Source organism: Sorex fumeus, unplaced genomic scaffold (genome assembly GCF_029834395.1).
Source record: "Sorex fumeus unplaced genomic scaffold, SorFum_2.1 ptg000063l, whole genome shotgun sequence".
Classification (NCBI taxonomy): domain Eukaryota; kingdom Metazoa; phylum Chordata; class Mammalia; order Eulipotyphla; family Soricidae; genus Sorex; species Sorex fumeus.
This window is the reverse complement of record NW_026606120.1, coordinates 79,034,720-79,058,704: the sequence shown is the minus strand read 5'-3', so window position 1 is coordinate 79,058,704 and position 23,985 is coordinate 79,034,720. Positions and strand designations below refer to the sequence as shown.

Here is a 23,985-nt window from a genome sequence, read left to right as displayed (position 1 = left end):
TATCACTCTGGCCCAAAGAACTGAATCGTTTTGGGTAAACGTACTTTAGGTCACTCAAGACCATAAAATAATTGGACAAAAACTTGCCTTGCTTTACAAATTGAATTTAGTTTTCCCTTCAAAATAGGAGGAGTGGGGAGACCTACTCCTCACCTGAGCTTACGTTAGAAAGATTTTATGTTATAAAACCTTTAAAAATTCTTTTGTTTGTTTGTTTTGGGGTCACATCTGGCAATGCCCCGGAGTTACTCTTTGGGTCACACCCAGTGATGCTCAGGGGTCACTCCTTCCTCTGCACTCAGGAATTACTTCTGGTTGTGCTCGGGGGACCATATGGATGCCAGGATTGAACCCGGGTCGTGCAAGGCAAACGCCCTCCCCACTGTACTATTGCTCGTGCCCCTCAGGGGGTTACTCTTGGCTCTGTGCTCAGCAATTATTCCAGGCTGTGCTCAGGAGACCAGATGGGATGCTGGAGCTCAAATCCAAGTCAGCCGTGTACAAGGCAAGCTCCCTACCCGCTGTACTACCTCTCTGGCCCCTGTGTATGTTTTAGTGATGGGGCAGGTGGCTGTGTCTGCAGGGAACCGTGATGAGCTGGGGACGGAACCTGGAGCTCCCAGATAGAAGGCATGGATCTGTCATGCTTAGGTAGACCCCCATTAATGGGGAAACCAGAGCACTCAGCATCCCCCTTGCATTAATTGGACCATCCAGCCCTCTGCCTCCTGGGCCACAGCCTCCTTGTTAGAAAGGCACATTTTCGAGAGCCCCATTCTGAGTGTTCTTGGCCCATTTCAGTGAAGGCGATCCATCTGTTCCGACGCCCGTGAGCGGCGAGCGAGCTGCAGTGCCCAGCGTGGCCAGCACTGACCTTTCAGGCCACGGTCGGAGTCGCCGGCGTGGTCCTGCAGCACGGAGTAGCCACCCTGGGATGGGAGGTCCTTCCTCTCCCCCATCCCGTACACCGAGGTGTGGTCATCCAGAGAATTGAGCTCTTGGCGGGGATCAGCCATCCTGGTTCAAGGCCCACCTGGGGAAAGGAGACGGGAGCATTAGCTGGAGGGTCTGCCAGGGGCAGAGACGGGCCAGGGGTGCCCGCTCCCCAGCTCAGGCAGACCTCAGTCTCCCGGCTCCTGTGTCCCCCCCCACCCACGCAGACACCCAAGCTCCTCCTGATCCTGGGTGCAGCTGTGCCCATCTCTGCACTTTCCTTTCACTGACAGCATGCCAGGCAGGGCAGGTCTGCGGGCCTGACTTGGCAAACCCAGGGCACTTCTCACCTCACCAGAAGTAAGCGCTGAAGTAAGAGGTTTATTTTAATAAGATGGGGGCGGTCCAGCAGAAAAGGGGGGTACCTGGCGAGGAAAGCACACTGGGCCCTTCCTGAGCAATTTTCTGCTTTTTTTTTTCTTTTTGGGTCGCACCCAGTGATGTACAGGTGATGCAGGCTCTGCACTCAGGAATTATTCCTGGTGGTGCTCGGGGGACCATATGGGATTCTGGGAATCGAACCAGGGTCGGCCGTATGCAAGGCAAATGCCCTACCCACTGTGCTATCACTCTAGCCCCCCATTCTGCATTTATTTTTTTATCTTTCGGCCACAGTGCCTAGGGTCTCCTCTGGGATCTGGAGATTGTATGTTCTGGGGAATGTATGCGGTGCCAAGGATCAAATCTGTGCCTGATATATGCAAGACAAGTGCCCTAGGCACTGCTGGGAAGGGACCAAAATCCTCCCCTGCAAAGGAGACTGGTAAACCAAATTAAAAAAAAATATCTCTTCCACATTGCATCTATTTGATTTTTTTTTCCTTTTTGGGTCACACCAGGCGATGTACAGGGGTTGCTCCTGGCTCATGCATTCAGGAATTATTCCTGGCAGTGCTCAGGGGACGATTTGGGATGCTGGGAATCAAACCCGGATTGGCCATGGCAAGGCAAATGCCCTACCCGCTGTGCTATCGCTACAGCCCCCTATTTGATTTTATTTTTACTTGTTTGGGGGCCACACCTGGCAGTGCTCAGGGCCTGTTTCTGACTCTGTGCTCAGGGATCACTCCTGGCTATGTTCAGGGACAATATGGGGTGCTGGGGACTGAACGCTTCCATGCTAGCTGGAGCCACTTCCTCCCTTCAAACTAGTCACTTTGGGTCTTACTTTTTTATTTTTTCCCCTCTGTTTTTGTTTTTGTGCCATGCCTAGCAGTGCTCGAGGGTTACTCCCAGCACAGTGCTCAGGGGTTGCTCCTGGCCTGTTTGAGGGACAGCACACAGTGCTGAGGAGCTGGTGTGGGACACCTGCGTACAAAGCATATGCTTGGCCCATGGATATATCTGCTAGCCCTGGTGCTATGTTTTATTTCAGAATCCCAGCTGCCTCAGAATCCCACATGGCCTCCCAGTGGCCCTGCCTCCACACATAAAGCCAGACAATGGCGTGGGTCCTGCAGGTCTGTCCACGCTGGTGGCAAAACTTAGCGACACTCTCTGACGCTGAGCATCAAGTGTAGCAGAAAGCCACCTGGCACCCAGCGTCCAGCACCTCACACCCTGCACCCAGCACTCCGCACTCAGTACTTAGAAGCCTACATGTTGCCCACACCCCACACCCAGCACCCAGCACCACAGTTGTGCTCTTGAAGTTGGGGCCGTGAGGCTCGAGGCTCCGGTTGGGGCTGGCAGTGCCCACTGTGCCCAGTGGCAAATAGACTGTGTCCCTGAAAGGCCAGTCCACTGGGGATTGTATGGAGCAGCACAACGACCCCGTGAGGACTTGTTCTCAGGCACAAGAGGGGACACCAGGAAGCCAGGCCTGGTGCTGACCGATCAACTCAGCTGCCCCTGCTGCCCACTCTGAACCATCCTCTGTCCCCCAGAACCATCCTCTGGGGTGTGGGAGGGTCACTCTTCAGGACTCCGGGCCACAGCCCTGTGACCAAGTCCCTCCTCTCTTCCACTCCCCGAATGTCACCCTGACCCGGAGGCGCCCCCCTCCCCTCTGCTCTGGGAGTTTATTCTGGGTGGGCTGAGCAGCCTGTCCTCGTGCTCAGGGCCCTGGGGGTCAGTCTGAGGACAGCAGAAGAAGGCGGTGCTCGAGCCTGGCTGAGAGGCGAGGGACGCTGGCATCCCAGTCGAGGGTCTGCTCCTCTCTCTCCCCGTTGTCTCCTTCCTTCTCCCCCGATGCCCCCTGCCCTGCCCACCCTGCCGCTGCCTTCCTTCCTGGGAGCCTCCAAGGGGGCACCGATCCTGTGAGCCCACGGCCAAGCCAGCCAGGCCCCAGGGCCAGGACGTCCACGCAGACTCAAAGGCACAAAAATAAGCTTGGCCCTGAGGTGAGCGCCCAGCCCGGATGTGTGGTCATCACCAGGCAGATCCCTGTAATCTAAGTGAGTCACACAGAAGAGGAAGTAAACAGCTGCTCCTCCTGCTCCTCTGCCCCTTCCCTCATCTCCGCCCCCCTGTCTGCCAGACCCTGACTCAGAGGCCTCGGAGGAAGGGCTCACTGCAGGGCAGAAGCAGCGAGTCACATTTGGAGCTGGAAAGGAGATGCTTTTGGGGGGACCCTGGTAAAAGTATTGTTTCCGGACCTGAGAAATCGGGATGTAGAGGAGTCTCGGGCCTGTCCTGTTGTGGCCGGAGACAAATGGGGACCTGCAGGGGACAAGGGAAACTGAGTCCTCTGGGGCAGCTCCGGGCCCCAAAGTTACCCATGGGGGTGCAGTCGGGAAAGGGAGAAAAGTGTCTGCAGGGTTGAGGAGGTGAACCTGGGTGCAGAAGGAAGACGGCAGCGGGGGATGAAGGCCGACTTCCTCCCTTCTTGCCCTCACCTTCCTCCCGCCCCTCCCACCCCCCATCCCTCCTTCACGATTAAAACTTATCCAGCAGTGAGGGCTGGAGCGATAGCGCAGTGGGTAGGGCATTTGCCTTGCACGCGGCCGACCCGGGTTCGATTCCCAGTATCCCATATGGTCCCCTGAGCGCTGCCAGGAGTAATTCCTGAGTGCAGAGTAACCACTGTGAATCACCGGGAGTGACCCAGAAAGCCAAAACAAAGAAACCCACAACTTATCCAGCAGAAAAGTAACTGCTTTACTGCGGCCAGTCTTAATGCAACGGCCTTTCACCACACTTGCTTGCAGTGGCCAAACCTTCCAGCTCCAAGACATGCCCATTGCCCCCCCCCCCCCCCCCAAGGCCCTGAGCCCAACAAGCACATCTCCCCTCTCCCCTCTCCCTCCACTTTCTGCCAACCACTCGCTTACTTCCTGCCTCTCTATACATTCACCAATTTGGGGATTTTTTTCGACTTTTGGGTTTTTGGGTTACACCTGGGGGCGCTCAGGGCTAACTCCAGGTTCTGTGCTCAGGGATCACTCCTGGCTGGCGGTGCTTCAGAAGCCCTCTGTGGTGCTAGGGATGGAGCCTGGTCAGCCACGTGCAGGGCAAGCGCCCTACCCACTGGACTGTCTCTGGATCTGGAGGGGCACCTTCTTTTGGTTTGGTTTTATGTTTGGGGGCACACACCATGATGCTCGGGGCTTACTCTGGGCTCAGGATGCCAGGGAGCAAACCCAGGTCGGCAGCATACAAGGCAAACACCCCATCGCTCCGGCCCCAGGAGGGACACTTTTGAAGCAGTCTCCACACTGCCCCTTTCTGAAAGGCCTCCCTGGGGCAACTCAAAAGCCCAGCTTGGCTGCTGCACAGCTTTCCAGGCCAGCTGGGTCGGGGACATGGAACGCGTCATCCCCCAGCCTTCCTGCTGCTATGCTCTGGCAGAGTCACTCAGGTTCCACCATGAGCCAGGGCAACTGCGGGAACACTTTTAGAATATTCCAATGTTTAAAATTTTTTTTTTTTTGTAGGGACCATGAGGCCCAAGAGATAGTACAGCGGGTATGGCTCTTGCTTTGCACACAGCCGACCTGGGCTCAATTCTGGCATCCCATAGGATCCCCTGAGCACAGCCAGGTGGGATCCCTGAGTGCAGAACAAGGAATAAATCTTGAACACTGTTAGGAGTGATCCCTGAGCACAGAGCCAGGAATAAACCTGAGCACTGTAGGGTGGAGTCCCCCCACAAAAACAAAACAAAATAAATAGGGGTCATTCCCAGTGGTGTGGGCCTGCCACCTGGTGTTCTAGAGCTGGGAACTGAGGGCATGCAGTGCTGGGGGTCGGATTCAGGCTCTCGCTGTGCTGAGCAAACGCTCTGCCATCGGTGTGAGGTGTTTAGCCCCATTTCTGGAATACTGGGAGCAGGGAGAGGAGAGGAGAGGGGGAGGGGAGGGGAGGGGAGGGGGAGGGGAGAGGAGAGGAGGGGAGAGGAGAGGAGAGGAGAAGGGAGGGAAGGGGAGGGGAGGGGAGTGGAGGGGAGGAAGTGGAGGGGGAGGGGAGGGGAGGGGAGGGGAGTGGAGGGGAGGGGAGGGGAGGGGAGAGAGAAAGAAAGGGGAGGAGAGAAAGCAAGAAAGAGAGAGGGAAAGGGAGGGAGAGAGGGAGGGAGAGAATGGGAAAAAGAATCTCTGCAAGTGCAAGTAAACAAACAATAAGCGGAAATAGGGTCAAAAGATGACAAGTCCTTGGACCCAGGCTATAAATCAGGTCTCCAGGCAGTGGGGAGAGGAAGCAGTGAACAGACCTCGGATCTGGGGTACTTTGGTGCAGGGACCTTGAACATCCAAGCCAGGGCTGCTGCCATTCTTAACCATGTTACTACCCTACAGTGAAAGATACACATTTAAAAAACTTCTCTTGAGGACTACCACCGGTTAGGTTAGAGGAATCACCATCCCTCTGCCAGACCCTTTGGAGGAGGAGACCGTGGCTCAGAGAGGTTCAGTGCCCTGTTTAGGGTCACACAGCTAGAAAGCAGGGGTGCAGGGTTTGAGTGCAGACCTCTGGGTGCTGAAACAGACCCGTCAGACATCAGTCACCCTGGCCTTTGGACTGTGAGAAATTCAGGCTCTGGGCAGAACCCCAGAGGGGGCCAGGTGGCAGTGAGTGTTAGTGCTCAGATCCCCGCGAGGGGGCAGCATCCTCTGGGGCCAAGACTGGAACCGCCGCCAGCGGTGACTCAGCACTGCCAGGCCCGGTACAGTCCTGGGAACGGGGGGCCCAGGCCAGGCCTCGCTGCCAGGGCACTGCAGAGCTTTGGGCTGTCTGAGGGTGCTGCCGCTCCACAAAGGTGCTCCACAGAGGAGCACGAGCAAACGCCCGAGCCCAGGGTCAGCAGAGACACAAAGCCAGAATTCCCAAAATAGCCTCAAAATGAACTTGCTCTCCAAGGTTATTTTTGGCCCCGAGGGCCTTCTTTCCTCTGTTGGATCCGGCTTGGCTCTTGGACCAGCGTGCCAGCCCAGCAGGTGGCAAACGACTAGCCGGCTGGGGACAGGGCCACGTTCAGGCGACTTCAGCAGCGTCACCTTCACTTCGGTGGTTTTTTTTTTTTTTAGGGGTCACACCCAGTGATGCTCAGGGGTTCCTCTGGGCTCTGCACTCAGGAATTACTCCTGGCGGTGCGTGGGGGACCATATGAGATGCTGGGGATCGAACCCAGGTCAGTCGTGTGCAAGGCAAATGCCCTACCGGCTGTACTATCACTCAGGCCCCTCTCTGTTTATTTTTGATTTAGGGCCACATCCAGCGGTGCTCAGGACTTACTCCCGGCTCTGCACTCAGGAATCACTCCTGCAGGAGGGCTCAGGGGACCCTCTGGGATGCCGGGATCAAACCCAGGCCGGCACGGTGCAACATTAAGTGCCCTACTCACGGTACTCTCTCTTTCTCTCCAACCCTGCACCAACTATTATGCCTCCTTTCCAGATGGGCAGACTGAGACACAGAGCAGTGACCTTGCCAAGGTGACACAACAGGAATGTAACTACGTTGGAGGTCAAAACCCAGGCACCAGAATTTGACCTGATTAAACGACAATGATGATGAGATTAAGCAGCACCTAATGGCCCTTTTAGGAACACTGGGGAATGGGTCCAACTAACTCCCTAGAGCTTTTGCTGCCTTCCAGATTTTTTTTTTCTTTTTGGGTCACACCCAGCGATGCACAGGGGTTACTCCTGACTCTGCAATTAGGAATCACTCCTGGCAGTGCTTGGGGGACCATATGGGATGCTGGGAATCATATCCGGGTTGGCCGCATGCAAGGCAAATGCCCTACCCGCTGTGCTATCGCTCAAGATCCATGCCTTCCCGATATTTCTCTGTGCATTTACAACTTGTTCTTTAATGCCGATGATTTGGCTGGGTTTTTTTGGGGGGATTCCCAAGCAGTTCTGGGCTTCTGGGGGCCATTCCTGGCAATATTCAGCCACTCATGCCAGCAGTTCAGTGCCAGGGACAGAGGATATAGTGCTGCCTGGGCCTCCCAGGGTCAACCCAGATGTGCTAGGGGCTTCTAGGGCACACCTGGCAAGGCTCAGAGGGGCAGTGGTGCTGGGCATCCAGCCCCAGATGGGCACCTGTGCATCCCTGTCACCTCCAGCTGTTTAATTTTAAGAGAAAAGGATCCTTCAGAGGCGGGGCAGTCAGTCTCAGGGGTGAAATGCAGGTGGTGGCCAATCAAGGTCATTAGGAAATCGGGGTACCCAGGAGGCTGGGTGCCTGTGGGCCCCAAAGGGAAAGAAAGAGCCCCAGGGCTCAGATAAACACCCCCTGGGGGTGGCTTCTGGAGTCTCAAAGGCAGCAGATTCAGGGGAGAGAGTCCAGCAGGGAGGGCGCTTGCCTTGCATGTACCAGACACTGGTGTGGTCCCCAGCATCCCATATGGTCCCCCTCTCCCATCCCCAGCCCTCCGAGGAGTGGATCCCTGATCCCAGAGCCAGGACTAAGCCCTGAGCACAGCAAGCTGTGTCTCCCCAACACACACACACACACACAAGTGGCAGATTTTATGACCAGCGCTTCCCTGCCTCAGGTGGCATCCGGCCACAGGAGACCAGCCTTGTGGGAGAGAAGACGGCTCCACAAACCTCAGAGGAGCTCTCAGGCCAGAGCCTGTGGTCACATCGCCTCACAGCCTATCACGGAATGTTCCAGAACCAAATTTGAATACTCAAGAGGGAAAAAAAAGATTTTAAGAACTGCCAAATTAAGTGGAGAGAGGATAAAGGAAGCCACAGAGACGAAAGACTCATGCTAGTGAGGAGAGGCTGAAATAGTTCTGGGCCCCAATTCAGAGAGAACAATCCAGAATTGTATGGAAGCTTGAATGGAGGCTGCTGGGGGAGGCGGGACCTCAGCACACACACAATGTGTCATGGCTGATGTCACCCGCTAATGGCCACGGGAGGAAAAGAGCCACAGATTGTGTTCCAGGACAATTCTGGTTTTAAGCTTAGAATCTGTGGCATTTTTGGTGTTTTTCTTTTTTTTTTCCTACCTCTTTTTTAACCGCTAGTGAAGCCTAAAACTACACATCCCTAGCGCTGGGGTGGGAGTCACACTGGGGGGCTTCCCACCTCCCCTTTGTGGCCCTCTGGCCCTGGTAGGGCACCTGGTGATGCCTGGGGCAGGGGGTGGGTTGTGGCCGCACTGTTCAGGGACCCCCTTCCCCTCAGTGGCCTGGTGCCACTAATTCCACCCGACATGCAGCCCCTGAACTCAGAGCTGGCCGCAAATGAGGAGTAAAGCTGAGAGACCACAGCAAACCCCTGCTCTCCTTGTGAACCCACTCATCAGTGAAGGGGAGGGGGGACTTCCTGCTTCATGAAAGTGATTAATAATCGTACAAGTCCTATATGAAGGGTGCTGAATAATGCAGTGGGTTGGGCGTTTGCCTTGCATGTGGCCCACCCAGGAGACCAGCACCCATATGGTTCATCCCTAGCACCCATATGGTTCCCTGTGCCCTGCCAGGAATGACCCTGAACACAGCCGGTGTGGCCCAAAAAACAAACAAAAAAGGTCAAATGTGAAAAAAAAAATACTTTCGAATATGAAGATGTGATTGAGAGAAGCAAAATAACAACTGAAACAAAATAACAATAGCACAGCCAGGAGTAATTCCTGAGTGCAGAGCCAGGAGTAACCCCTGTACATCGCCTGGTGTGACCCAAAAAGCAAAAAAAAAAAAAAAAAAAAAAGTGAGATACTTTCCTGAACAGAGCCAGAGAGATAGTCCAGTGGAGAAGGCATTTGCCTTGCACCAGCGGACCCGGGGTTTGATCCCCGACGTCCCAGCACTGCCAGGGGCCACAGCTGGCATGAAGAAGCTCCATCTGGGTTCGGGTGGGTGTTCCCCCGGGCATCTTTCCTGGCCTTCATGTATGGAACAGTCTCTCCCCGCCCATCCATTAGCCAACACAAGGCCATACTTCCAATGGAGACTTTTTAAAGTTCCCCTTTGGGGGGGGGTTGGTTTTCAGGCCACACCCAGTGGCGCTCAGGATTCACTCCTGGCTCTGCTCAGGGATCTCTCCTGGGGGTGCTCGGGAAACCCTGTGACAACCTGTTTCAAGCCCAGGTTGGCCAAGCACAGCCTGACCTGCTCTGAGCCCCAGCACGCCATTTCACACCCATCACCACCTGTGTGACCAGGGAACGTTCTGGTATGTCCCTTTGCAGCTGGATACAGGCCAGGCTGAGGCATTCTGAGCGTGCCATCCTTCATCTCCACAAAGTCAGTGGGGTGTCTCTGAACACTGCCACCAACCACCCGGAGTCCCTACCCAGCCCAGGGCACAGACACCTATGCTGGGTGGCCTCTGGGAAAACTGAGTCAGAAAGGCAGAGGGACCATGTAGGGGCCAGAGCCAGGATGGAGCCTGGCACAGGCAGGGCTTTGAGGGCTCATGGGGAGGCATCTAGGAGCGAGAGTGGTGCTCACGGGCCAGAGGGAGTGGGTGGTGGCCGTGAAGGCCCGTGTGGGGACAAGCTCCTGCCTCAGCACCTGGTGAGCTGGAGGTGCCCACAGAATCTCCATGGCCCCGTGCTGAGGGCGTCGGAGCTCTGGGAAACGCCTGCTCCTTGGTCATCCCAGGGGCTGCTACTGGGGCAACCGCTTTGCTTTCTTTTTTTTTTTTTTGGTTTTTGGGTCACACTCGAGGGTTTATATGGGGTGCTACGGATTAAACCCGGGCTGGCCATGTGTAAGGCAAGCATCCTCCCTGCTATACTAAAGTTCCCCCTTTTCAAGGCCCTCTGGGAGCACTGCCTAGCCTCATTCCCAGCACTGGGAGGTCCCTTCCCCTGGGCTCCCATGGTGCGGGTGCTCCCTGTGGGGGACGCTCCGCCGATACCAGACGCGGTATATCTCCCCCCCTCAGAGCCACACACTGGCTGCCGAACCCCTACTTCCTGGCAGGTTGCCCAAGCCCAGCCTGGTTAGTGCCGGGGTACCAGTGCAGAGGGACCAGACCCACCTTTAGCCCTTGGCTCCAAACCCCCCTGGGGGGCCTGATTCCAACTCAGTTAGGGGGATGAGGGGCCATGGGCTGAGAAGAGAGAGAGAGAGAGAGAGAGAGAGAGCGAGTATGTCAGTAAGCTGGAAAGTTTCAGACTGTGGTAAAGTCCTGTTGTGCTCACATGGGTGTTCTGAGGAAGAAGTTTCCAGAAGATGAAGAGGGGACTTAACCTGAAGGGACAAAATCAGGGGCCAAGCGGAGGTCGCCCCTCTGTTCTGCTGGAGGGAAGTGACAGCCAGAAGAAAGGGTCAGTGGGGTCACCTGGGGACAGTGGGGGGATCCCCCGGGAAGGCTGTGGGCCGGGGTAGCGGTGAGAAGCAGGGCTGGGGGTCTCTTCACCCCTCTTCTCCTAGAGCCAGGGCGGGGGGGCACAGGTGGGGGGAGACACAGGAGCCGCTGGTCCCCAGCCCCGGGCACTAAGAGGCAGGAGCAGCAAGGCCACAGGAAGGACAGCAAGTGGCTTCTGGCGGAAGAGTCAGGACACAGGCCCAGCAGGAAGGGGGGTGGGCACGGGGGAGGACGCGGGTCTCGCTAACCAGCAGTTACAGGCAGTAATGAAGGGGCACCCGGCTCTGCTGGGAAGAAAATAAACAGAGCAGGAGAGACGCCCCCGGCCAGCCCTAAGCCCTGCCTGAGCCCAGGCCCCAACGCTGCCAGGGGCGGCAGGGCCAGAGTTCATAGAGGTCACCTCCCCCATCTCCCAGGCGCCCGGCCGTGTCTGGGAAACTGGGGATCCACGCACTAGTGAGTTGCCGGTACATTTCCGGGGTCCGACCACCAGCGGGGAAGTCTTGTCACCCCCACGAGCAGACCAGAGAGGCTCTTGGGGCACGGGGCACCTCCTCACCAGGAACCAGGGACACGTGGTGCCCCTTGGCCGTCCCCATGCCACCCCGGGCCAGGAAGGGCAGATGGTGGACGCAGTGAGCTCATGCCCGGTCCCGTGACGCCTGGGGACAGCGCCAAATCTGTGACCTGGAGCACTCGCAGGAGCCGACCCGTCCTGAGGAGGGGGTCAGGCACGCTGGCCAGAGCGCAGCCGGGATCGCCCGCAGGGTGAAGCGGCCGTTTACATGCAGGGAATGACGGAGACGAGAGCCAGTGTGGCTCAGGACAATCTAAGTCCCTGGTAGTGTGTGAGGGTTTGTGTATGAGCGTGTGTGTGTGCGTGTGTGTGTATGTGTATAAGTTTGTGTGTGTAGGTGTATGAGTGTGTGTGAGTGTATAAGTGTGTGCTATAAGTGTGTGAGTATGTGAGTGTGTGTATGTGTATGACTATGTGTGTATAAGTGTACATGTGTGTATGTATGTGTTGAGTGTGTGTGTGAGAGTGTGTGGGGGGCTGGGGTGGGGATGGAATTGTGTCTGGGAAGGGAAGTGGGATTAGGGGGACTGTCTTGTGGGTGGCATCCGTTTGTTTATTCTGCTGGTGTAGAGACAGAGATCACATTTATAACATGACAATTAGCCCCAAAATAAAAAATAAAAAGACAATGCTATTTTAGAAAACAAAGCCTGTTTGTGACCCTGTCATTTGCCACGAGGATGGATGCTGGGCCGCTTCGTTATTCTCACGCCAAGACCTACTGGTGGCTGGTGGGACCAAGGGGCCAACCCTACACCATGATCCCAGTCATGGGGCCAATGGGAGACAGGTCACTGAGGGGAACCGTGTGAGTGGGGGATTCTTTTTTTTTTTTTTTTGGCTTTTTGGGTCATACCTGGCGATGCACAGGGGTTGCTCCTGGCTCTGCACTCAGGAATTACTCCTGGCGGTAGCTCAGGGGACCATATGGAATGCTGGGAATCGAACCCGACTTGGCTGCGTGCAAGGCAAATGCCCTACCCGCTGTGCTATCACGACAGCCCCTTTTCTTTTTCTTTTTCTGTCACACCCAGTGATGCTCAAGGGTCAGGGTCACTCCTGGTGGTGCTCGGTGGGCCATACGGGATGTCAGGGACTGAACCTGGGTCAGCTGTGTGCAAGGTAAATGTCCTACCCGCTGTAATATCGCTCTGACCCCAGGTGGGAAGTTTTTTTGTTTTTGGCTTTTTGGGTCACACCCAGCGATGCACAAGGGTTACTCCTGGCTCTGCACTCAGGAATCACTGCTGACAGTGCTCAGGGCACCATATGGGATGCTGGGGATCGAATCCGGGTTGGCCGCATGCAAGGCAAATGCCGTACCCGCTGAGCTATTGCTTCAGTCCCGGGGAGGGGGGATTCTTAACTGGGGCACAGGAGCACCAAGGAAAGCAAAGGGCCCCTGGGAGAGAGAAACCAGATGGAAATGAAAAGACCAAGGGTCAGTGTGCTCTAAATCCTGCGTAAAAAAAAAAAAAAATCCTGCGTAAGAGACTGTGGGTCCATGCTGAGTACAGGGAGCCATGGCCCCTGTCCACAGCCCACCTGCCCACAGCCACCCTTCCACAGCCACCTGCCCACAGACCAATATGTCCACTCCATCTGACTACAGGTCAACATGTCTACAGCCCACCTGCCCACAGGTCCACCTTCCCACAGCCCACCTGTCTACAGTACACCTGCCCACAGCCCACAGTCCACCCGTCCACAGACCCGCACGTCCACTGTCTATGGGACTCTGGGGTCAGGCCTTTGCTCTGCCCACAGCAAGTGGAGTTTCTCCCATCCAGTGTGGGTTGGGGGCTGCCCCGGTTCGTGAGCTCCAGCCGCCTTGTTCCAAAGGACCCGGAGAAGGAGGGGTGCGAGGTGCCCCCCATAAACAGCAGCATTTCTGCCGGGCCTCAGAGACTTCACTTTAGGGACATATGTACTCAGGAAGGGTCCACAGCAGCGTCTGAACAATGGACAATGAAGACTGTTCTTGCAACATCATAGACAGCAGAGCTGCAGCCTACAGTTGCAACAGTAACAGCAACAAAGGAAAGGGAAGGGGCGTGGTCCTGCAGCTTGGGCCCTGTGGTGCCCGGGTCCAGGTCACACCTGGTGATGTGCTGGCAGCATTTGCTGCAGGGATGGAACCGGGTTTGAGCGCATGAGCCTGAACGCTCGACTCCCTACCTAGTCCTTATGTTTGGTCTCTGCAGCATCCCCCTCTGCCCAGCCCAAGCGGTACTTAGAACTATTCCTGGCTTCTCGGCTTCGGGGTGTCTCCCAGCGGTGCTTGGGGAACCAAGAGGTGCTGGGGATCCCACCAGGAGAAGCATGTTCCCCTGCCCTCTGCCTTATCTCCCTGGCCCAAGATGTCCCTCTAGATGGTGACACTTTATGGAACATGAGTCCTTGTCTTCAGTAAAGATGTGAGGACTTTTCTGTTGTTTGTTTGGCATTAGGGGTTGAGGCTGCCCCTGGGGTACTCGGGGTTTACACCTGGCAGTGTCCAGGGGACCAGATATGGTGCCAAGGACAGATCCAGGCTTGGCTGTGTAGAAGGCAAGCATCTTGAGCCCTGTACTATCTCTCTGACCCAATAAATATGCCTTTAAAACATGGCAAAAGAGGCTACAAAGTAAACTTATTATTTATTTATTTTTGGAAAATCAAAAATTAGGGGCCAGGACATAACAACCTTGATAACAAGGAAGTCATCCGAACACTCAGTATTCTGAAGTATATGGAACCGTCGGCCTCACCTCCACTCATAGGGAGAGCCCACCAAGACCTAGAACGCACAGGGAAGCCGAGAGGTGGGGTCATTCACCCATGCGGACATGGTCACAAGTGGCCACACAGCCATGGTGAACCCAGCAAAGGTTCCAGTCAAATCAGCATTTCCCGGCGAAGATGGAAAGGAAGATGGAGAAAAGGCAGAAAACTAGAGATTTCCAGAGTAACACTGCTAAGCTTCGGGAAAACACAGGTGACAGGCAGTTCTGCTGACGAGGAAACACCCCGTGTGAACTTAGTCCTATACTATGTCCATGCCTGGCTAGGGAGTTTCTTTCCCAATAAACCTTTCTATTAAAACACACAAACTGGGGCTGGAGCGATAGCACAGCGGATAGGATGTTTGCCTTGCACACGGCTGACCTGGGTTCAATTTTCAGCATCCCATATGGTCCCCTGAGCATCGCCAGGGACGAAGAGGCCAGTATGCCATGCTCCTTCTCTTTGGGGGCAAGGATGTGGGGTTTCGTTTGTGTGGTTTATTTTTTGTTTTGTTTTTTGCTTTTTGAGTCACACTCGACGATGCACAGGGGTTACTCCTGGCTCTGCACTCAGGAATTACTCCTGGCGGTGCTCAGGGGACCATACGGGATGCTGGGAATCGAACCTGGGTTGGCCGTATGCAAGGCAAACTCCCTACCCGCTGTGCTACTGCTCCATCCCCCTGGACATTACTCTTCCCCCCACCCCCCACCCATTTCCCCTGAAGCAGCCTGTTGCTGGCCAGACCCGGTGGTGGCCTGGGAAAAAGCGATGCCTAGAAATGAACCCAGGGCTGCATGCCCCAGGAAGGAGCCACAACCGAGCCATCGCCACCCCAGCCCCCCCCCCCCCCCCCCCCCCCGCAAACCGTTGACAACGAAAGGGCACTGTGTTTCCTTCTTAGCTCATTCCTTGAAGAGCAGTTCTCAGGGAGTCGCGAAACCTTGATTTATAAGCAGTAGCTGAGGGACAAAGGATGTCTCAACACCTCACATAAGCTAAAAGTATGTTCTGAAGGGCCGAGTGATAGGACAGAGAGCTGCGTGTTTGCCTGGCACGTGGTCGACCTGAGTGCAGTGGCCAGCACCCTACGTGGTCCCATAAACACCGCCCGGTGTGATCCCTGAGTGCAGAGCCCGGAGTATGCCCTGAGCACTGCTGGGTGTGATTCTCCCCCACCAAAAAATAAATTTGTACTCGGTGAAAAAATTAAAAACGTGAGATGACTCAATAGGGTTGCACAGAAGCTGACGATCCTTAGGAAAATCTGCTCAGGGCTTGCTCCTGGCTCTGTGCTCCTGGCTCTGCCTTGCTCCCCAGTCAGTGCTCACATGTACATCCCTAAGGGGGGGATCCCAGGAGAGGGAGGCCGGGCAGGGACAGGATGGCAGGATGAGGAGAGACTAACCCTGGCAAATGACCATAGGGGGCCTTGGGGAATATGGGAGCCAGTGGAAGAGCAGAGTTCCTGCACTTGGATTTACCCCCTCTCCCCGGCAGATGCAGACATGAATACGGGGTGACACGAGGTCCCTTGGGAGCCAAATCACACCCCCTCCCCTGCCACCGTTAAGTCCTGCTGACCAAGTTGCCCGCCCTGAGCGGGCTCTGGCAGGGATGTAGGGGCAGAGGTGTTGACCCAGCTGTCCACAGATAGAGGAGGGACACAGAGAGAAAGTGGCCAAGACCACAGACACAAAGGAGCCCGCAGATGGTCTATGCCCCAGAAATTGCTCTTCTGGAAGCAAAGTGTGTGTGTGTGGGGGGGGGGGGGGGCACGGAGGGCAAAGGAAGCAGCAGAGGGGAAGCAGGTTATTCCGGGCACAAGGGGAGCCCTGGCAGGGGGCGTCACTGGTTGGAGGGCTGGTAGCAGAGAACAGACATACCCGGGACCAGCAAAGGCTCCACGGGGAAGCTGTTCATTCTTGCTGAGTTGGGATTCCTGCTGAGCCCCAGCATTCCGAGGGGGCACGGGGAGTACCCTGACCCAGACCAGCTGCCCACCTCTGATCCTTGGGCCAGGAGTCACGCAGATTACATAATTCAGCTGTGAGGCGGCGGCGGTGGCCAGAAACCGCTCTTTAGAAAGCTGAAGCAGCAGAAAGCCTTACAGGAGAGGATGAGGGGGGCATGTGCACTGTGGAGGGGGAGGGGAGAGGGTGCGGAGGGAGGAGACGGCGGCTCTATGCCCTGGAGGGGTGCGTGGAGGGACAATTCTCGAAAAGGCAGCGACCAACTCTGCAGGTTTCCAAGTGGTGGGGATGGGCTCTGGGTGCAGTGTCTGCCCCAGGGCTCTGCCCAGCAGGATGGAGCACAGGTGACTCCTGCCGCCTGGCTTCTGCCCTTGGGGCAGAGAGGGCACACAATGGGTGACCAGACAGGTGTTCCCTTTGCTTCCACCAATCACTTTTATTTATTTATTTATTTATTATTTTGGGGCTGGAGCGATAGCACAGCGGTAGGGCGTTTGCCTTGCACGCAGCCAACATGGCCAACCCGAGTTCGATTCCTCCGCCCCTCTCGGAGAGCCCGGCAAGCTACCGAGAGTATCTCGCCCGCACGGCAGAGCCTGGCAAGCCACCCATGATGTATTCGATATGCCAAACACAGTAACAACAAAGTCTCCAATGGAAACGTTACTGGGCCCGCTCGAGCAAATTTTTATTAGTGAGACATCACGAGGTACAGTTGTAGACTTACAAATTTTTGTGCTTGGGTTTCAATTATACAATGATCAAATATCAGTATGGACGATTCTCAAAACATTAGAAATTGAGCTCCCATTTGACCCAGCAATACCACTCCTGGGAATATATCCCAGAGAGGCAAAAAAGTATAGTCGAAGTGACATCTGCACTTGTTTGTTCATTGCAGCACTCTTTACAATAGCCAGAATCTGGAAAAAACCTGAGTGCCCAAGAACAGATGACTGGTTAAAGAAACTCTGATACATTTACACAATGGAATACTATGCAGCTGTTAGAAAAGATGAAGTCATGAAATTTACATATAAGTAGTACTACATGGAAAGTATCATGTTAAGCGAAATGACTCAGAAAGAGAGGGATAGACATAGATTGCACCAATCACTTTTTGGGGGTGGAGGGTTGGGCCACACCCGGCAATGCTCAGGGGTTACTTCTGGCTCTGCACTCAGGAATTACTCCTGGCGGTGCTCAGGGACCATATGGGATGCTGGGGATCAAACCTAGGTTGGCCACATTGTAAGGCCCTACCCAGTATCCTATCACTCTGGTCCCTGTTATATTTAAATGTTTTATTTATTTTATTTTAATATTCTTTTTATAGTTGAGTCAAACTGTTGCAAACTAAAGAATGAAGCAAGAAAATAAAAGGGCACATCTCAGTGTAGAGTTCGGTGGTAGAGTTTAGAATTTAGTGTCGCCTAGTCATGGGCGACATCTGTGATGCTCCTGGTTGTTGAAGTTCCTGTCTCAGTGACCAAACAACTCACATTAAATAGCATTAATTTAATGTGAGGCGGAGGCCAAAGAATGGTTCAGCATGGCTGTGATGGCTGAGCTGACCTCCAGTGACCTCTGACCCCCCCCCGTCACCCACAAATCCGCAAGAGGTGCATTTCATCTCCCCATCCCCTCCTCTGTGGCCACAGGGAGGGAGCTAGAGCAAAGCTGGTGGCCTGTGGTGGCAGCCCCCACAGTCCCTACATCCCACAACATGGCCGTGGTGTCCCTCCAGCAGTGACCTACTTCTCAGTCTCCCAGCTGGGAAGCGGCCAGCCAGGAGCTGCAGAATGACTGGATCTGGAGTGTGCCCACGCTCAACACCTTCCTGCAGTGTCTGTCCTCTCTGAGTGGACAGGGGCTGGGAGGTGGGCAGGGGCTACAGATAGAAGCAGGAAACACCCACCAGCGGCCAGTGGGCCTCTTGGCATCAGCCCCTAGAGCTCCGGAGTCAAACGCCGCGTCTGCATTTCCCCAGCTCTGTGATCCCGGCCAAGAGGCTGAGCTTCTCTGAGCTCTAGTTTCCTTTCGCTGTTGTTCTTGGTTTTAGGGTCATACCTGGGGGTGCTCAGGGGTTACTCCTGAATCAGGATATGGTCCCTGTGCAGCTTGGGGAGAATCGTGTGGTGCTGGAGGCCCTAAAGCCAGCCTCCTACACGCAGGACATGGGCTTGGCCCTTTGTACCATCTCTTCCAGTACCCAGGTCCCCGCTTGTCATGTGGGGCTTAAGTGCCCCCTCAAGGCTGCCAAGATAAGGCTGGAGTGATAGCACAGCAGGTAGGGCATTTGCCTTGTACGCGGCTGACCCGGGTTTGATTCTCAGCATCCCATATGGTCCCCTGAGCACCGCCAAGAATGGTTTCTGAGTGCAAAGCCAGGAGTAACCCCTGTGTATTGCTGGGTGTGACCCAAAAAGCAAAAAAGCCAAAAAAAAAAAAAGGCTGCTGGGGTGAAGTAAGAGGAGTCTATTTCTGAAAACCCCGTGTCTTCTTAGCCTCCTCATGGTTAGCTGTTAGCACCGTGATATTTTCCACATGGGCAGAGCCAAAGTATGCAGGACTGTGTTTCTCCACACACCTGCTGGAAGCTCAGGCCTGGAAACTGTGTGTGTGTGTGTGTGTGTGTGTGTGTGTGTTCATGTGTGAGTCACACACAACGGTGCTCAGGGGTTACTCCTGGCTCTGTGCTCAGGGATCACGCCTGGTAGGCTCCTGGGGCCAAATGGAGCAGCACAGGTGAGAGTGGAGGGAGGGACAGGGAGAACCTGCCAGCAAGGGAGAGCCCATGCACAGATGCCAAGAGAGCAAACTGCAGAAAAGTTTTCAAGGCACTCAAATGACCTTCGGGATTCTTCAAGAAGAGGAAGGCCCTGGTGCTGATGCGAGATATCAGAGGCATTGGGGGACTTGTTTGTTCCACAGCATCTGCCTAGCCTGGCTGACTCATATATGAGCCTGAGAGAGAAAGAGAGTGGGCCACGCCCAGCCTGGACTTGGCTGGGGGACTGACCCGGAGGAAGCGGAGAGAGTCCAGGATGCTTCTGAGTCTATAGGGAGGAAGAGGAGAGAGCGAGGATGGCTGGGTGAAGGGGACAATTGCGTAAACACGCAGACGGTGGAGCATACCAGCAGGGGCTCACCCAAGGCTTGCTCGAATGTGGCCTAATTCACACCAGCTGCAGCACCGCCTTTGACGTGTTAAAGAGGGAATGGTGTAAGTCCCCTAAACATGCACAGGAAGGAGTCAGAAAAGAAAAGGAAGGCAGAAGCTGGAAGGCAGAAAGCAGAATGCTAAGCCGGGCTCCTGGACAGCTGAGAGGTGGCCTAGGGGCCCCAAGCGGGGGGGGTGGGGGGCAGAGGGTGGCCTGGGGCGTGAAGTGTGTGGTGCTCCCTGGCCGAGAACAGAACACACTGAAGGAGAGAGCTGGTGAGACACAGCCCAGTCAAGCACCTCTGATGATGCTGGGCTCTGGACTCTGGCTCCCCCATGCCTAAGGGGCATATGCAAACCACCTGCAGTTCCCACCCTCCAGCCCCAGACAGTAAGAAACGTTGGCCAGAAACAGAAATCTCATTCGCTCTGCTTTTTGGGGAGTGTCGTACTCCTGGTGGTGCTTGGGGAACCATGTGTTGAGAATTGAACCCACGACGCCCACATGCAAAATCTCTGTTCAGCCCTTCGAGCTGTCTCTCCAGCCCTCACACTGGTTCTAATTCGGTATTTCCAGGGGACTAGGGAGCCTGGAGGCCCCCACCCCCAACTTTTTACTCGGAAATTCTTTTTTTCTTTTTTTGCTTTTTTGGGTCACACCCAGCGATGCATAGGGGTTACTCCTGGCTCTGCACTCAAGAAGTACCCCCTGGGGGTGCTCAGGGGACACTATGGGATGCTGGGAATTGAACCCAGGTTGGCTGCGTGCAAGACAACTGCCCCACCCGCTGTGCTATCGCTCCAGCCCCTGAAAGTCTTTCAATGCTCTGGGCTTACTCCTGGCTTTACACTCAGGAATCAGACTCCTGGTGGTGCTCGGGGGACAAGATGGAGTACTAAGGATTAAACCCAGGTCACCTGCGTGCAAGGTGAGCACCCTATCCACTGTACACCCCTCTGACCCTATTGTTTTGTTTTGTCATGAGCAGTTTAGGCAACTCCACTATGGTAGTGCCAACTTCATGGGTTTTTTTGGTTTGTTTTTTGTTTTTGTTTTTGTTTTGCTTTTTGGGTCATGCCCAGCAATGCACAGGGGTTACTCCTGGCTCATGCACTCAGGAATTACTCCTGGTGGTGCTCAGGGGACCATATGGGATGCTGGGAATCAGACCCAGCTTGGCCCTATGCAAGGCAAACGCCCTACCCACTGTGCTATCATTCCAGCCCCCAACTTTGTGGTTTTGATGTACAAAATGACTTTGCTTTCATCCCACCCAAAGTGAATATTCACAACATTTGCTTCCTCGCTATCACTCTCTAGGTACATGACTACATACAGGAAAGTAGGAAGTAGAAGACACGTCTCTGTTAATATTTTCATCTTGGTTTTTGCCCAGGTTTATGCATTCATCATTTTTGCTTTGGGGGCCACAATCAGCAGTGCTGTGGGCTACTCCCAGTTCTGTGCTCAGGGTTGCTCACAGCGGTACTGGGGGTCAGAGTCAGGGAGACTGAGCATAACCCTGTGGGTCACCTCCCCGTTTCTTCTATGCATTTTATTTTTATTTCATTTTGGCTTTCTGCCATGCCGGGTCACACTCAGGCTGACTCCTGGCTCTGTGCTCAGGGATCACCCCTGGCAGTGCTCAGGGGACCATATGGGGTGCCAGGGATTAAATCCCAGTAAGTCACGTGCAAAGTAACTGCTCTAGCTGCTGTACTACTGCTCTGGTCCCTCTCCTGTACATTTTAAATCTTTTGGGGTTTTTATTTTATTTAAAAAAAATTTTTTTTTGCTTTGGGGACCATACCTTGCGATGCTCAGGGGCTACTCCTGGCTCTGCACTCAGGAATTACTCCTGGCAGTGCTCAGGGGACCATATGGGATGCTGGGGATCAAACCCAGGTCAGCTGCATGCAAAGCAAATGCCCTACCTGCTGCACTATCATTTTAACCCCAACTTGCGGGGAGGGGGTGGGTGCTGGGCATTGACTCCAGGCCTTAAACATGAAAAGCATGCATCCCACCATGGTGCAACATCCTAATTTTTTTTCTATACTCTGTTTATTTGTTTGGGGGCCACATCCAGCAGTGCTCAGGGGTGGCTCCTGGCTGAGTGCCAGGGACGAAACCCAGGCCTCCCGCAAATAAAGCATGAGCTCAGCCCTGTGCGCGCTCTCCGCCTTCTTAGGCATTTTAAAACACAGCCAAGACGAGGCTGAATCTCCGACTCGCACCAGAGAACCTTAGAGTCACACTATTCGAGAGGAGCGTTTTCCACAGCTGGGACTTGCACACAGGCCGTCAGGGGCAGCTTCGTGGGGGCAGCTCTTGTCATCTCATTAGTTTCTGAGAACAGGACTCCAGACGCGGACTCCTGGGTCAAAGGGTATCATCGGCATGTGAAGCTTCTTATACACATCCTGCCAAACTGCTTCCTGTGCATTTGCCTAAACTGGCGTTCCCACTAGCACAGAATGAAAGCTTCTAGGGGAAAAGGCTTTCACTATACTGGGAGGGGAGGCCCCAACCCCACTCACTCTCGGTTGGAGCCCCTGGAAAGGGAGGAGACCCCACCCACCCAGGATCTCTGCATCCAGACCCTGCAACAGGCCCCTGGGAACCAGAGTGCCTGAGCAAATAAGTCTACAGGCCACACTCCTGCCACCCTGTCCCAATCCCCGAGAGCCAGAGAGTAACAGGTGAAGCACAGGATAGGGGAACAAAATGTGCTAGAGGGGGATAGAGAGGAACAGGGGTCCCACCACATTCACCCTGAATTTTTTTTCATTTTTTGGGGGGGTTGGTCACACCCAGTGATGCACAGGGGTTCCTCCTGGCTCTGCACTCAGGAATGACTCCTGGCGGTGCTCAGGGGACCATATGGGGTGCCAGGGATCGATCCCAGGTTGGCTGCATGCAAGGCAAACACTCTCTCCACTATGCTATCACTCTGGCCCCACTCCCTGCATTTTTTTTTACTTTTTTTTTGGGGGGGGGGGGTCACACCTGGCGATGCACAGGGGTTCCTCCTGGCTCTGCACTCAGGAATTACTCCTGGCGGTGCTCAGGGAACCATATGGGATGCTGGAAATTGAACCTGGATTGGCCGCGTGCAAGGCAAACACCTTATCTGCTGTGCTATCACTCCAGCCCCATCCTGCAATTTTTGAGGGAGGGAATACACCCAGCAATGCTCAGGGGTTCCTCCTGGTTCTGTACTCCAGAATCATCCCTGACAGGACTTGGGGGACCCTGTGGAATGCTGGGGGATCGAAACTGCTGGGGTGGCACTGTGCCAGGGAAGTGCCCTCCCCGCAATGCCATCTCTCTGAGTCCCAACTCCTCATTTTCTGCAGCATGTCCCGAGGCCTGGGAGGGTCGCTGCCCCTCCCCCATAGAGGAGTCCCAGCCACCCATGCCACGCCCCAGAGACACAGCCCCGGTACCTACCGACCCGTGGGGCAACTCTTGCTTGGCCACTGTGACAGCACAGAAGGGCTGGGGTCCCCGTGTGGTGTGGAGTGTCCTGCGCTGTCACTCTGAGTAGACGCTTTTCCACAATCTCCTCCCGAGCCGTCCCCAGAGTCCTACCAAAGGAGGACAGCGGGGGGTGTTCGGGAGGGGACGGCATCCACAGGCGTGCATGAGTGATGAAATCCCAGTAGGGCAGCCCGGCACTAAGGGACAGGGAGGGCCGTTGACATCACAGTTGCCTGGGCATAGCCAGGTCTGTGAGGTCACGGGCTTCCAGGAGCTCCTGCCCCAAAGCAGTTTGGGGACGAATCCATGTCCCCGTAGGCGAGGCAGGAACAGGTGGGGACTCCTACCCTCCCCCAGACTCTGCTGATGGTTGGCGCCCTGGGTGGCCCTCCACACCATCCACAGGTCTTGAGGAGCAGTGCCCTGAGCACCCCTGGGCAGGAAGGGACAGTGGGTGCTTTGCTTTCTCCCTTCCTGCTGCCATTCTGCTAGAATCACGCAGTGCAGTGCAAGGAGGCAAGGGCACGGGGCCAGGGGATAAGGCTGGCTTCCCTCAGGACGCAGGGGGAAGATGGGCACTGTCCAGCCTGGCCCTGCGCTCCCCCATGCCATACGGGGAGCAGAGTGGGGAGTCTGTGTGCGCTCTGCCAACCCCTGCACAGAGCAGGGCGAGCACAGAGCAAGAATGACTGCGGGGGGCGGGGGGGGGGGGAGAAGTGTCTCAGCTTCAGGTCAGGGCTGAGTGGGGGGAGTAGGGGGGGTAGTGGGGGTGGGGGCCAGAGAGAGAGCACGTGCAGGAGTGCTCACGGCCCCTCACAGGCACCAGCCCCATCCCCCTTCCTGCCTGGCACATCATTGTCTGGAAGGGGGACAGCCCCTAGAGAACAGGCCAGGCCCAGGACAGGAGCCTGGAGAGACCCGACCACTCACCCAAGGGCTGCCTGGCTGCACACACATTTCCACTGCCCACGAGGAAGCCCAAGGAGTCAGACCACAGCCAGACTGGTCTTGCCTGAGCACCTTGCAGGCAGGCAAATTCCACAGGGGGGTCTGGGCTAATGGAGCTGGGGAGGCGCCCTTTTTTCCTGATGGTTCTGGGGACCTGCCTAGCCGGATCCCAGGTGGGGTTTAAATCACTGCCCACCAGGGCTGGAGCAATAGCACAGCAGGTAGGGTGTTTGCCTTGCACACAGCTGACTCGGGTTCAACTCCCAGCATCCCATATGGTCCCCTGAGCACCGCCAGGAGTATTTCCTGAGTGCAAAGCACAGGAGTAACCCCTTGTGAGCCAAAAAAGCAAAATAATAAGTAAG

At 55.3% G+C, this 23,985-nt stretch overlaps 1 protein-coding gene across 3 annotated transcripts in view; it reads right to left on the bottom strand.

The window, feature by feature from the left end:
- MAPT (microtubule associated protein tau) overlaps nt 1–23,985 on the bottom strand; it is an 85,324-nt gene that overhangs the window by 35,611 nt on the left and 25,728 nt on the right. For all 3 annotated transcript variants that reach the window (XM_056127795.1, XM_056127796.1, XM_056127797.1), the window contains exon 2: nt 875–1,033. In XM_056127795.1, the coding sequence (XP_055983770.1) occupies nt 875–1,016 (142 nt within the window). In that variant the 5' untranslated portion in view covers nt 1,017–1,033. The remainder of the gene's footprint in view (nt 1–874; nt 1,034–23,985) is intronic.